The following is a 13902-nucleotide window of genomic DNA, read 5'->3' as shown; positions in this document are numbered from 1 at the left end:
TTAGAGCTGTTGCAATGAGAATTAAAATATAACCAAAGAGGTTTAATTTGGCTGCAAAAGTAGGAAGATGGCTTTCAATGGACATGATAATCTTACAGTCTCAGCATATGCAGTAGAGACCGTTTCCAGCCTCTTCCTGAGCTTCACATCCTCACTCCTGCTACACTTCCCAGTCCCTGTGTACGCTCTATGGTCCAAGGCCTACCACACTTCCCAGGCCCTGTGTATTCTCTATGGTCCAAGCCCTGCCACACTTCCCAGGCCCTGTGTATGCTCTATGGTCCCAGCCCTGCCACACTTCCCAGTCCCTGTGTTAGCTCTATGGTCCAAGCCCTGCCACACCTCCCAATCCCTGTGTTAGCTCTATGGTCCCAGCCCTGCCACACTTCCCAGTCTCTGTGTATGCTCTATGGTCCAAGCCAGAAGTAAATCTCCCTCTCCTCCAGATGCAGGTCAGCAGAGACAAACGGTGCGTTCTTATCTGTTTGACATAGAGATAAACAGACTCCACCGGCTTGTAGCAGGACCGTAAATTAACACCCGAACTTGACGGCAGTCAAAATTCAGATCTTCAGCCCGTCCTTCGGTAGCCGAGCTGGACAGATAACTAAGTTTAGGAAGGTCCAAGCAGACACGTGGAGCAAAAGCTTGGTTTATTTACAGCACTGCAAAGGTGTTGCAGTATCTACAGGATGGGGGGAATTCATAACAACTAACTTCAGAATGACTTCAACAAAACACAAATTTGATAAAAAATGATATCCTTTACTAAAAAAGATGACGGTATATCATACACATTATTATCAGTCATTTATGGAGTATCTGCATACTGCAGTTTGTTATTGGCTTTCTATCACACTTTGCCTCTTTCACCTAATTTTTCCAGCAGCCTTTATGCATAGAAAGGAAAGACGGGAGTCTGCACTCTTAATGAATAGATATAGATTATGAATGTCTACGCAACAAAATCATTTTCATTTTTATTCCGATTTGGACAAAGAGACAGACATGTTTCGGCCTAAGCCATCCTCAGCAAGATCCTGACATACAGACGAGGATAAATTACATCTAGGAAGGTACGATGCACACAGATACAATCACCCGGACAGCAGCCTCACTTTCACCACACAAATACGGTTGTCTCCGATATTTACGCTTTCACACACCAAGACATTAATGCAGGCCACTAATAATTAATCTATGTGGGGTTCTACCTCACGCAAATCAAATGCAAACGTCTGAAGCCTGGCTTTGCGGCCTGTCTCACTGAAACCGTACTGCAGTCTCTTCCCTATCATTACAAGGATGTGGATAGGGGGAAAATAGAACACTTGTTTAAAGAAGTCCACATAATGGTGCATGTGGACTGTTACATGAAATGGAGATAGTCGTGTGAGGGACATACCTATCAACCCATTATTATATGTTGTTGTGTAAAAATGTTGTTTAGTGCCTGAAATACCATAACTGACATGTGGGAACCTCAAATTCAACCATTTAATGAAGCATTAATTAGGTCTCGTCAGCTAAGACTATCATCATGTTCCCTCACAAGTTGAATAATACTTAAAAATAGGATCAGGATTAAATGTTTCAGTCAGGTGAGGCATTTATATTTGTAGCTTCATGTGTAACTTCCTCCAAACAATTGGTTACCATCAGAAAACAAAAGGCATAGTTAATTACCGAACAGAGCCGGTATGGTGTAATTACAAGTTTTACACTTAATAGACTGCATTGTCTCCAATGTAAGCATCTTTGTGGGTATCAGTTGGGTATCTAGACGCAAGTGGTTACATTTCATAAATGTCTCTACCTGATAAGGCTGCTGGGTCACTCATCCTGTTAAGGCACTGTTATAGTGCATGGATAGGCCCCATGGTCTGGGACTGAATCCAGACTGTGGCCAGTAGCCTCTGCAGGGCAACAAAAAATTGGCAGTGGTGTCATCCAAAGTTCACGAGGGTTTATTCAGCTGGGATCTGCATCTCATAACTCTCTGGCAACTCCGCCGGACATTCAGGCACACGTGGTCTACTTTCTGAAAGTGCACAAGTGTCCTCCTCCTAGTCATGTTTGTGCAAGCTTGGCTTGTGGGCTGTGGTGCGAAAAATAACCCGCTGGTTACATCACATGCTTTTGAGGAGAGTGCGTGCTTGCCTACACTCTCCTGTGTCACCTGCAGAGATAACAGCATGAATGCAGCCGTATATCATTAGACAAAATAAATAAATAAATAATTCCAAAATGGGTGAAATAGCATTTTAAAAGCCTCCACTCACAGATTCTACACCTCCACCTGCAGGGTGCCAGTGTAGTTTAATGGTTAGTGAACTGCGTTCACAACAACAAGGTTGTAGGTTTGATTCCCAGGTGGGGCCACTGCTGTTGTACCCTGGAGCAAAGTACTTAACCTCAATTGCTTCAATAAAAATCCAGCTGTATAAATGGATTGGCTTTCAAAAAAAGGAATCTAATTTGAATAAATCAAGATAACAGCATCAGCCAAACGTTTAACTGTAAAATGTAAATGTAGCCTCAAGTCCGGGTAAGACTTAAGTTCCTCCACACAAGGCTCCAGGCTTAACAGCTTCAATGTGCAAGTTCCAAGGATATCACAAAAATCCAGCATACTCAAGGTCCTGACAAAGATTCATTTAAGGTTAAAACATTTTCCTCCCAATAAAGTGCACAATATTGGGGGCTGCATACTTTTGCAGCCTTTCCCATCAATTTCTACCACGGAAATACACACGCTGTTGTCAACATGTGCCCAGGGACCAAAGTGCTGCGGCTGTTGCCAGGTTTACAGATTGTTACCACTGCCAAAGGAGGGCTTCGTGCTCAGGGCTCCACCAGGGGATGTGATGTTCCTGAAAACCTCCAGGGATGTTCATTTTCAGAGCAACAATAAGCAGGACAATCATAGGACTATATATGTGGGGGTTGCCATGTACGACTTTCTTCATCTCAGCAGCAAAACCAGGCCAGTCTTCAATTTCAAAATTCTAGCTCATTAGCGCTCTTTGTGACAGCCTGAGAGGGACTTCAACCACCCAATGGATCAAATACACGAAACCTTATTAGCAGATCTCTCCGATTCATCCCTGGTATTAGACATGTGAAAACAGTTAGTAACCGCAACTTCTGCAAATATGCTAAAAACTCCAATACACAAAGATTCTCTGTCACATGATTAGCATTTGCACTGTCTCAGACACAGCAGGCTGAGCTCTCCTTAGAGGTTGGTATGATTGAAGACAGTACAGCTTGGGAAGCACAGAGGAACATCCCTTCCTGCATGCAATAGCTGCTGTTTACAGGACAAGCATTATTATACAGCACCCTCTCTCTAGAAAGAAGAGGGTATTTAATCAATCCCCGCAGTCCCTGACACCCTTGATTGCAGGAAAGAGCATCAAGGATTTTCTTGAAGCACAGGAATATCTATGTTTTTAACACATGAACCAAAACCTCCAACATTCAATTTTCACAAGGCCATTGGTCCTGTTCTTTGACCTAACCTCAATGAAAAGAAAACACTCATTTAAATGCAGGAAAACTGTACATGCGCAACTGCACTGCACAACGTTCCTTTGTTGACTTGGTAAGGTTATCAGTCAGCGCACAGTCGGATATGATGGACAGAAAAACATACAAATGGTAAAATCGGCGTTCAACACGATTCAGGTTTTGAAAACAGAAAAACATCAACAAAACCATTCGCATGAGCAGAGGTTCCTTGGTTGTATTTACATCTCCATGTAAAGAAGTAAAACGGCAGTGCTGGAGTGCAGGAGTGCTTAGATGCACTCATTACACATATTCATTAAGCTGCCACTGCGAACATAGCTCAGAGAAATATAAAAATGTAAAACAGACTAGATGATTGTTACCTGATGGTCTTTTGAAATAGACTTAATTGAATCAGCTCCATGACCCCTTCCTTCCCTTTCATGAGCTGCCATATTGAGGAAAATAAACATCACTGATCTTTGTCTGGACTAAAATACAAACATTATTAACACAAAATACACTTGCATTTGCTTTTTGTCTACGTCTGTTAATAATTTCTCTGGATGTTCATTCAGTATTGAAAGGCCCAAAAACAGACAACCATAAACAAGATAAAGATGAGCAGACATCTTGTATCAGGGGCATTCATGAAAAAAATAATTCATTTTAAAATCAGTAACTCATTTAAACCGGCTGCTTTCTTCATTCAGTCTTTCAGTCTGGGGGGGTGGGGAGAAGTGTGGGGGGGGGGGGGTTGAACAGAAAACAGATATATGTTCCTTCAGATAAGATTCAACACTGAAGGTGGCACTTTAAGATGTAGTTTAAGATGGCTACACTGTACATTTCTATTGACTTTCTGTTGAAGCAAGGGCGAAAAGGGATAGTGAAGAATGGGCAGCAAACTGACATTAGCGGAATATTGACTTCATTATGATGTAAAATGCAAAAGAAAAGAGAATACAACTAGGACAAGCATCTCATTTCATCTTTGAGCCAGACAGGCCTGAGTCGCACAGTTCCCTGAAAGGAGATGTTTACATTCAGGACTGCATTTTTTCCCTTGAGAGGACTCTCTCCACCCACGGCATTGACTTGGAAACCTCAGCAGCCAGGAAATCCGCCGGCAGGCTTTGGCAACCCGAGGCCCTGTCACACAGCCCGTTGACACAAGGGGCTCATATGACATCACAAGGTGACAGTGGAGACTGAAGACATAAATTCACCAAAAAAACGAAATCTTGAAACTGCAAAGGCATTCATGGGAATGATAGTTAGAAGGCAAGTGCGGAACCAGAGTCCACAAATACGATGATGATCATGATCTCAAAGTCCTTTGCCATGAAGGAGGGGCCACGCACCCCAACCACCCCATCTGGGTGATGCAGGACAGCTATTTTGCACCAGAACCCTCAAAAAAGATGGAAATGGAAAGGAAGGGATTAATCCACTCTATTATGCTGAGGAAATAATCATATGTCCAGAATTGAATGCCATTTTGCCAGGAGACAGAAGAACTCCCTACTCTATGTGATAAGTGCCATTGAACATTTAAGGACTACAGTGCTCCATGGTCACAGTTCAGAGAACATATAAAAGACAACATTTCTACAGCATAGCGTCCCAATGACTGCAGTAGGGCATTGTCCTTTCTACTTGGTACAGGAGAACGACTGCCCACTGCTGACCCAGCAACACCACAGCCATCACCAATCTTATTTTATCAGTCTCCCAGCCAAGTGATCATCCACCCCAACCGCACTCAGAGGCAGCCATCAGACAGTCCAAAGTCATAGGGTGCCATGGCTGTTGTGCAGTATTGCAGCTGTTCTTGTTCCGGCAAACTCCCTAGGCCTTCCTCAGGATTCACAAGCTGCTCAGAGTCACCAGTTACTTAGTGATGCAGGCCTGTGGCCACCGATGTTGAAGATAATGAGCTTTACAGTACCAGTTCCACAGCTGTGGGATGGGGGTGGATGGGTGGGGACAATTGGCATCTATAGGGTCCATGATTCAGTCTCGAATCTGTTGAGGCCAGATATACTATGCGAATTAGCAATGCACACTGGCCTTTGTGGGAAAAGAGTTATTCACCCTACATTTTGCTGAAACTGGAATGGATAAAAATGCACAACCAAAGGCATGTTCAGCAAATGACATTTAGGAAAATCGCTCAACCAAGCTAAGAGGGGCTGACTTATTGAGATCAAGAAATAATTTTTTTCATTGTTTTTATTTTATTTTATTTTTATTTATTTATTGAAGCACTTCACGAGCACAACCAAATTAGAGACTTAGATCATTAAGAAATTGCTAAGAAATGTGGTCCTTTAAATAATAATTGTATCTTTTGTTGGTGCATTGCCCCAAATGAAATCTATCCAAGTACAAAGGCTCAAACTCAAACATTTGCAATATGCTCGAGAGGATACATTAAGACAGTACTACTTTGCAGATGCACACTGACAGTGTTGACAGTCATGACAGAAACTCAAAAAAGTAAATACTAATAATAAATAAAAAAACCATTATAACCAGAAATAATAATAAATCAAAACACTTGACATTGGTGACTCATGAGGATTTGTGTAACATTAATTCCTGCACTCGGGCATTCGGGTAGCTAGCTTCTTAGGACAAGACAACACTTGATATTCATGAGAATGCAGCGGCCGTGTATAAGCACCTAAACAATTTCAGTAAAGTATTTGTAAATGGTGGCATTCCCTGTGTGCGACATGCATTTAAACACACTTGCATCGACCCGTGCATATGTCCTTTTCTTCACTGATGATTGATGATGACACGTTCCACTCACCGCATTGACTCCAGCTGGCATTTGAGCGGCAGCTCAGAAAAAAGTGAAAATGATGCTTTATCCTATTGCATTGGCAATGTGCCTTCTGGACTGACTGAGAAGGGTGCATACGCATACGGCGATATAGGCTGTGCAATAGTTGTTGTACAATACATAGTTCAAATGTATGTAGCCGTAACTATAGCTAATAACAAGGATCGAGCGAGACATGACCTTTCTGGCACAAACACAAACCCGCTTATGTTCCCAAGAATATTAATAATTGCGATCGTGTTAACATTGCAAAGTATTTATGTTTGTCCTACGTGTGACAGAGACCTCATCTATTTAGTCAGCAGCTACCATAGTTCGTTTTTTTTTTTTCTAAACCAAACCATAGGCTACGCGGTGCTAGACAAGACTAGTCTAGGTTACGTCAAATCGCGCATTCTTCTCCAAGACATGCCTCAAATGCCAGCACTGCCGCAAAGCCCGTAACAACGCACGCATATCGTTATAAATAAGAGAATAAAAACGGCGAATGAAGAAAATTATGCTATTCAACAAAACTACTTACCGTTTTTCTGGGATTTTGTCCTTTTGTCCCTTCAGAATCGCCAGCAACAACAGGAGTTACTGTCGCTATTAGTCCGCTTGATTCTATTAAAACCGACATAGCAGTATTTTGAGAAAAGAAGAGGGAAGGATTTTGTCTAGAAAAACAGAATTCAGACACCGCTATCATAGGCTAAATGCAAGTCATTCAGTTGGGTAATCATAATTCTCATAAAAACCTAGCTGTCAGAGCCAATGACACTGCATGTCAACGAAAACAGCAATTGTTCCTTTGTGGCTGTAGAATCGTTGGCTTGAAAATTACATAGCTCCATTATTAAGCTACCTGTGGCCATTCACTTAAGTCTGATAGGCTACGCTTCCAAGACATTCGGAACAGTTGCGTATGTGTAACAATAAATCAATGCTTTATTAAAAAATCTTACGCTTTAAATGTGTCCCTCCAATCAGTCACTGGCTAGCAACCTCGCCAAACAGCACAACGTAGCCAGCCCAGCGTATTACAAACGTGCCGTGCATGTAGCGCTCGAATTGCAATGTAGCACCGCATCCAGGTGAAAAACGTATGCAAATTTTCTACAACTAAAAAGCTAATTCAGTGCATCGAATGCAGTGCAGTGTCGCTACGTCATGAAGCCTACAACTAGACGTTTTTAGCCCTGGCCCACTGGTATTCTTGCGAGTGTACGTTGGTCAGCTACTTGTCAACTGATACAGTTGTGTCCAGCTGCGGCCAGTTGTAAAGTGTTTCTCATCCAAACGTGACACAATCGCATTTAGTTTTCTCTTCAGTAGAGAATGACGTCTGTAAGATTCAGGCAGGATTTCATTGGAGGACAGATTTGTCAGTCAGACTAAACGGAGCACAACCAATATCACAAGCTCAGCGCACGACTGCCATTGAGCACAACTGGTTTGTTGAGGACATCGCGAACTAAAAACAATGCCATAGCGCCACTATGTGGCTAATAAATACAATGCAATCTATACTATACATACTGTATAATTGGTAAACAAACATTTTATCCTGCGCACGTTATAAATTAACGTATCATTCTTTGTTAAATGCGCCCTCTTCTTGGAATTTTTATTCAGAAAGGGCAGTTCTAGAGGTATCATGTGAAGAAATTAGATTTATTTCCAATACTTGTGCACTATATTGGTTGACATATCTAATGCAATAACATGAAATGAATCAAATGAAAAATAAAATACATTCAAAGTATAAATTCATCACAGGCCTGCTAATTACATAGACCTAGACAGGCCAGCTGATCCTCCCATTTGCACAAAAACAGCATCTCTTTAGTTTTTCTGCTATGGACAAGAGAGAAACCAATATCTGTAAGAGAACAGAACAACTAAATACACTAATCATTGAAAAATACTTTTTTTTCTTCCGCAGTCCACCTCAGAATGACCTGTCAAGGTATTTTCACAGTAATATACCAATACATATAGCTTTAAAGCATGTCATTTAGTAATATAGCATTAATCTAAATTTATTGCACAATTTTAGTGGCTTAGTTGACAGCTTTATCCAGGATAACTTGCAGAGATCACATTCTTGCATATCATCTACTTACACAGCTAATATTTACAAAAAAATATTCAAGCTAAGTACCTTGCTTATAGGGTACAAAAGCAGTGCACAACCAGGGGTAAAAACCTACACCCTTCCCTCCGATCATTTTCAAAACCAGCAAACTGTACTGCTTCTCTAACCTATTACAATCACTAAGCTCTAAAATTTGACAGTGCTTGAAGCTGAAGATGACTCTCAGAAGCTTTGATGTTCATATTCCATCCTTGTTCACAAATGCCAGAAAATGCATTTATGCTCGTATAAAATCAAATCAAACAATACAGTATGGTGAGGAATGGTTAAGTGCAGTAAGTTCACAGCACGCATCTAGTGCAAACATGTGCTTGGAACCTTGCATAAAAAGATAAAACGGTGCGAGAACAGGGACTGTAATAACAACATCAAGAGCAATGTGACCACGTATTTAGTCGCCCTTACATGCTGGGGATTTGGTTTTACAGCAATAAATAACAAAACAAAAGGGGGAAATCTTAAAAGGCGGGAGAGACGGACAGCAGCAAACAGGACAAAACTCTTATGGGCAGGTTAATGCTGGGGACTGTACATGATGGGGAAAACAAATGTGAGCTACGCGGGGGAGGGAAGAGAGCTCAGAGCAGGGGGGTGGGGGGTCCGGGAGGTCTGTGCTCAGAGGAAGTAGGGCGTCGTCGTTCTGGGGGGTATGACCCTCTCCGAGTCGGGCACAGCACGGAACAGCTTGGGCTCCCGCGTGGAGGCGTCTTTGAAGACCATGATGGAGGCGATGTTCCCGCAGCGGTAGCAGTAGTTGGGGGCCGACCACACAGTCACCAGCTTCTCATCAAACATGAACTTGTAGCCCTCGTGGACCAGTTGGTGAGCCCGACAGATCAGCTTAAGATTGTTGATGTGAACAAACTACACAGTTGCAGAGAGCGATTAAGAGTGAGAGAGAAACAGGTGCAGAGTTGGCAACGGCAGCACCACAGACAAAAATCACAGTTAAGCGATCACAAACCAATTTATTAATTTTCTTAAAAATATACCCTACGGCTGGGCTGCCCAACCCTATCAATGGAGATCTAGAAACTGCAGCCAGAAACTGCAATAGTAACATTGGATGTTGGAATTTTCTTCTTTTTTGCTTTATAGCTGCAAAATTATCAGAAATAATTAAACAATTAACAGGGTATTAAGATGTAAGTGCTGCCTCACCTCATTGGTGACCTTGGCTCCAAAAAGCCAGCCAGCACCCCTTGGGCTGATGGCCCAGGTGTCCACATCCTCGGGGTCTGACCACACCAAGTCACAGAAGGCCCCCTTGTGCGGGATCTCTTGGTTGCGCTCGATGGTGCGGATCTGGTCCAGCGTCTTGATGTCGGGTGACAGGCCACCATGGACACAGAGGATCTGCTCATCCAGTAACTGTGAGAGCAGGACAACACCATCATAACATTAGAACCAGAGGGCTAAGGGGGATTCCCGATTAGGGGTGGCAGGTTAGTCTAGCAGTTAAAAAGCAGAGTTTCAACCTGAAAGTTTGCCGTTTAAAATCTCAGGAAGGATACAACCACTGTACCCTTGAGTAGTGATGGGTTATGATAAAAAGTTGGCTTGTAGCAAGTGTTATATAAGCAATTCTAATAAATATCATATAGATCTTGCGGTAACTTGCCAAATGTATTTGTGAAGGTGTACTTTTAAAAGCCTATATTATCTAAGTGTACGCTATTTCACCCCATGCCATGTCCCTGCTGGAATGTAAGTTAGAGGAGACAGAATCCAGCTGTGGTATATATCAAGTGCTTTAGGGGATTAAAGGACCTCTAGGCCTGCATGGGCAGTCTTGGTATGGACTCCCTGATCCTAACTTATGATTGGCTAGTAAATGGAATCTTTGCATATGGTGATTAAGTGAATCTCATATGGAACAACAGTTCTTTGTCTCTGAAAACTATATAAACTCATGTATTGGACTTTATATTTTTGAAGACTGTATTTGTACCTCTTCCCGACTGGTTCTATTATTAAATTATAAAAAGGAGTTCCTGATTCTTGTTGTTGTTATCTTTATCTTCAACACCATCATTTCTGCTAAGAAATTCCTACAGTAGGTATTTTATCTGAATTTTCACTCTCGATCAAGGTGTCTGCTACACAAATAAATTACGTACCCCCAGAGCCAAAATGAACCACAGTTACAGAAGATTAAGCAAAGCATATGGAGAAGATCAAATCTGTGAAACTGTCAAAAAGAACTGCCATATGGACCTCAACTGGCTTGCATAAAAGCTGAGTGACAGACAACGCATGAAGAAACAGAAAGGCTGAAAAACGTCTGTACTCACGGCTGCGACTGTCAGCATGTCGAAAACTTTCGTGCAATATCGCCAGGCGTTGGCATTTCCATATTTTGTTTGGCACTCATCTACAAATCAAAGGACAGAAGGAGGGTTCTCACCAAGATGGCTGGAATCAAATTTTGAGTCGTTAGATTCCCACGGCCATGAAAATCCTTGAAAGCACAATTGTATTACTCCATAATTTAAACCACTTAACAGGCTACCGCGCATATTTCTGAGGATCCAATAAAAATAACTTTGAGAGAATCCAATACAGGACATTTTAACAGACTTACTACCATATCAAGCATACATACGTAAATGAGTTGGTCTCCCAACCATCCAGTACGCAAAAAGTAAGTAAACAAAAGTAAATACTTGTCCGATAGTGGCCCTTGCAGTAAGTGAGTTTGTTGAGCTGTGGGCATCTCTTGAAGGCAGCTAACTGTTAACCAAGGGAAAGGGCTAACCGTAAAAGCCATACACTTGAGTGATCTGCCGGCTCTCGTGGTTTCCTCGCAGCAGGGTGATGCGGTCAGGCCACTTGGCTTTCAATGCCAGCAAATACGTGAAGGTCTCCAGGCTGTAATAACCACGGTCAACAAAGTCACCCTACGAGAAAACAACCACCACGGATACATGTGAATCAGCACTGTTTAAACAACCTCACTGAAGTAGGTAACAGCCTACATTCAGTGAACAGAAAAAGATCCACAGCCAAGCCATGAGATGTAGATTAACAGGGCATGAAGGCTTTTTCAGAAATGTTATAAACTTTTGTCTGACAAATTGGAATGAGTTGCAGATCTATTATATTACACTTCTACTACACTGGGGGGAAAACGCAGTTTCATTACATCACACTCACCATGAAAATGTAGTTTGTGTCAGGAACTTGTCCTCCAGTTCTGAACAGTTCACAAAGATCGTAAAACTGAAAGTAAACAAGATTTTAAAAAATAAATGAGTGAAAACACCACATTCAGATACGTCAATAAACCTGGTATGGAAAAAGTGTACCTGTCCATGTATGTCCCCACACACAGTGACTGGAGTAGACACCGGCTGTACATTGGACTCCTCCAACAGAAGATCACAGACATAGTCACATAATCTCTGTTATGGGGACAAATAAGTCTAGTTTGAGTGAAAGATCTTTGCCAATCAATGAGGCAGAAAATTGTGGTTTACCAAAAATAAATAAATAAATAAATAAATAAATAAAAAACAAAAGGACAATGTTACAAACAGACCGTAATAAGGGGTAAACCTTATCATGACTAAAATCATGACTTTCATCCTTACAATGATATTGTATACCAAGTAAAAAACATGACTATATGGATACATAGCTACGTACAATCTAAAATAATTAAGCTAGCCTTTTTAACAAGATGAATATATCATACAGCACGGCCACTCTTGGTGGAATGAAAAACCAGCTTTCTAACTACCTAGCTGTCTTCTTGAAAGAGTTATCTGTTTTTCGGTCTTGATGTCGAATCTTATCGTATTTGTAAAAAGATTTAGCTAGCTAATATCCTGCTTTGCCTGACAACAACATGTAATACAAGTCGTTTCTAGCTGTATTCAAGCTACTCGATCTGGGAATCTATTGCTAGGTACGAATGGACCGAATGTTCCAGCATACAATGACGTTCCTTCATCTGCAGCCCAGTAAAATTAGGCTATATAATTAGCGTTAATATGAAAATATCCTAAATTGAACTGGGAGGATGTTTATCGTTCGCTACCTAGTGTAACATACCTTCTTATTTACTTGAATAAGGGTCGATGCAAAATTTGGCTGGGTATTTCGCTCAAACAGTAGCGCATCACCTTATCAGGGGCTATAGCTAGATATATATGGTGATATATCACAAACACAGTCAACAAGACAATGTGCAACCTGTAACTATTTACAGTAGCTGACCATTTCATTAGCTTGACATTTAGTTAGGCTCGGTGGAAAGTCCTGCCATTTTGCAGCTAGCTAGCCGTTTAACACGAAAGGAAACCGAAAATTGCCTGTTTCGATGGGAGGCACCGCATATTTGTGACAGAACAGGGCCGTGCTCACCTTTAAGTCGTTTTCCGGCAGGTATTTACACTGTCTTGCAATCTCAACATATTTATCTAGGTCGAGCGGTGCCATTGTAACGTTAACTGCTACTGAGTGCAAACGAGGAAAAACATTACGTCACTTCCTATTTCTGAGAGCACTTTCACTGTAGCTGTGCTCAAACTGCGAAGTGTTTTTACTAGTTATTTTACGAGTCATTTTTGCCTCAGCGACTAACAAAAGTGAAACCCTGAAAGCTGCGTTTAACTCGAGAAGTCAAAATAGGTTACAACGTTTCTCGTATCTTGAACACAGCCCATGCTCCGTAGAAATCCATGCCCACTTATACATAAAACAAGGAAGGTGTTTTTTTAATAACACATCTTTATCACTCCAAGCAATTAATGAATTTTACAGAATGATAGGAGCCTATAAAATCACTCAGGTGCAAAATTACAGTAATTCAACAATACAGGCTACCTCTGATAAAGAGATTGACATATTGTCGTCATTTAATATAAAAAACTTCTTAAGAAAGATATTGAAAATTGCCATTGATCCCAATAGTTAATAGGCAGTGAGGATGCTGTGCACACGTTATTTATTAGCTTCTGACAAAATATGTAGGCTAAATTAAACGGAATAACCGCCAAAAACCTAGCAATTCATTTTTGACCCCTGTAGGGCATGAGTCCCTGGTCTTAATCCCAAGAACCATATATTCTGCAATGCTGAAGCCTGCACTACAAAGGACATTCAAGATGATAAAATCTTTTATTTGAAAATATTTTCATTGTAACATGTTTTTGTTATCAAAGACACTTTTAATTTAAAAAAAAAAAACTAATTTCTACCATGTCTCAGGAGGCTATGAGCTAAATAATATGAAATTATAATGAATTGCTGTGTGTATTTGATGACTGGGGATATGTTAAACCCTGGGGGTCTTGAAGGTACTGTAGGGAGATTGACTGTTGGCCAGTTTTGATATGCAATGACTATGTGTAGATTTGAGAACATTAAAAAAATATAACACTTTTTGTGA

At 41.2% G+C, this 13902-nt stretch overlaps 2 protein-coding genes across 5 annotated transcripts in view; both read right to left on the bottom strand.

Annotated features, from left to right (window-relative positions):
• LOC135265067 (protein SCAI-like) overlaps positions 1-7867 on the bottom strand; it is a 35460-nt gene extending 27593 nt beyond the window's left edge. For all 4 annotated transcript variants that reach the window (XR_010332839.1, XM_064354295.1, XM_064354297.1 and 1 more), the window contains exons 1-2: positions 7315-7867; positions 6891-6973 (exon numbers count right to left, since the gene is read on the bottom strand). The gene's annotated coding sequence lies outside the window, so the exon portion shown is untranslated. The remainder of the gene's footprint in view (positions 1-6890; positions 6974-7314) is intronic.
• A 137-nt stretch (positions 7868-8004) lies between these two features.
• Positions 8005-13034, bottom strand: LOC135265068 (serine/threonine-protein phosphatase 6 catalytic subunit-like). Its single transcript, XM_064354298.1, has 7 exons — positions 12876-13034; positions 11816-11911; positions 11664-11729; positions 11266-11407; positions 10802-10881; positions 9669-9878; positions 8005-9371 (listed from the first exon to the last, which is right to left on the bottom strand). Exons 1-7 carry the CDS (start codon positions 12948-12950, stop codon positions 9123-9125), a joined length of 918 nt encoding a protein of 305 aa, XP_064210368.1. The 5' UTR covers positions 12951-13034; the 3' UTR covers positions 8005-9122.
• Between the last annotated feature and the right edge of the window lie 868 nt (positions 13035-13902).

Source organism: Anguilla rostrata, chromosome 10 (assembly GCF_018555375.3).
Source record: "Anguilla rostrata isolate EN2019 chromosome 10, ASM1855537v3, whole genome shotgun sequence".
Classification (NCBI taxonomy): Eukaryota; Metazoa; Chordata; class Actinopteri; order Anguilliformes; family Anguillidae; genus Anguilla; species Anguilla rostrata.
The sequence above is the reverse complement of the archived record's forward strand: the minus strand, read 5'-3'. Positions and strand labels throughout refer to the sequence as shown.

What these genes read in the sequence shown, in the direction of transcription:
- LOC135265068 (XM_064354298.1), bottom strand. Translation starts at nt 12,950, where the DNA reads ATGGCACCGCTCGACCTAGATAAATATGTTGAGATTGCAAGACAGTGT. An exon ending in ACACAAACTACATTTTCATG is followed by an intron (nt 11,408 to 11,663) that starts GTGAGTGTGATG and finishes GTTTTCTCGTAG; the next exon opens with GGTGACTTTGTTGACCGTGG. An exon ending in TCAAGTGTATGGCTTTTACG is followed by an intron (nt 10,882 to 11,265) that starts GTTAGCCCTTTC and finishes TTTGATTTGTAG; the next exon opens with ATGAGTGCCAAACAAAATAT.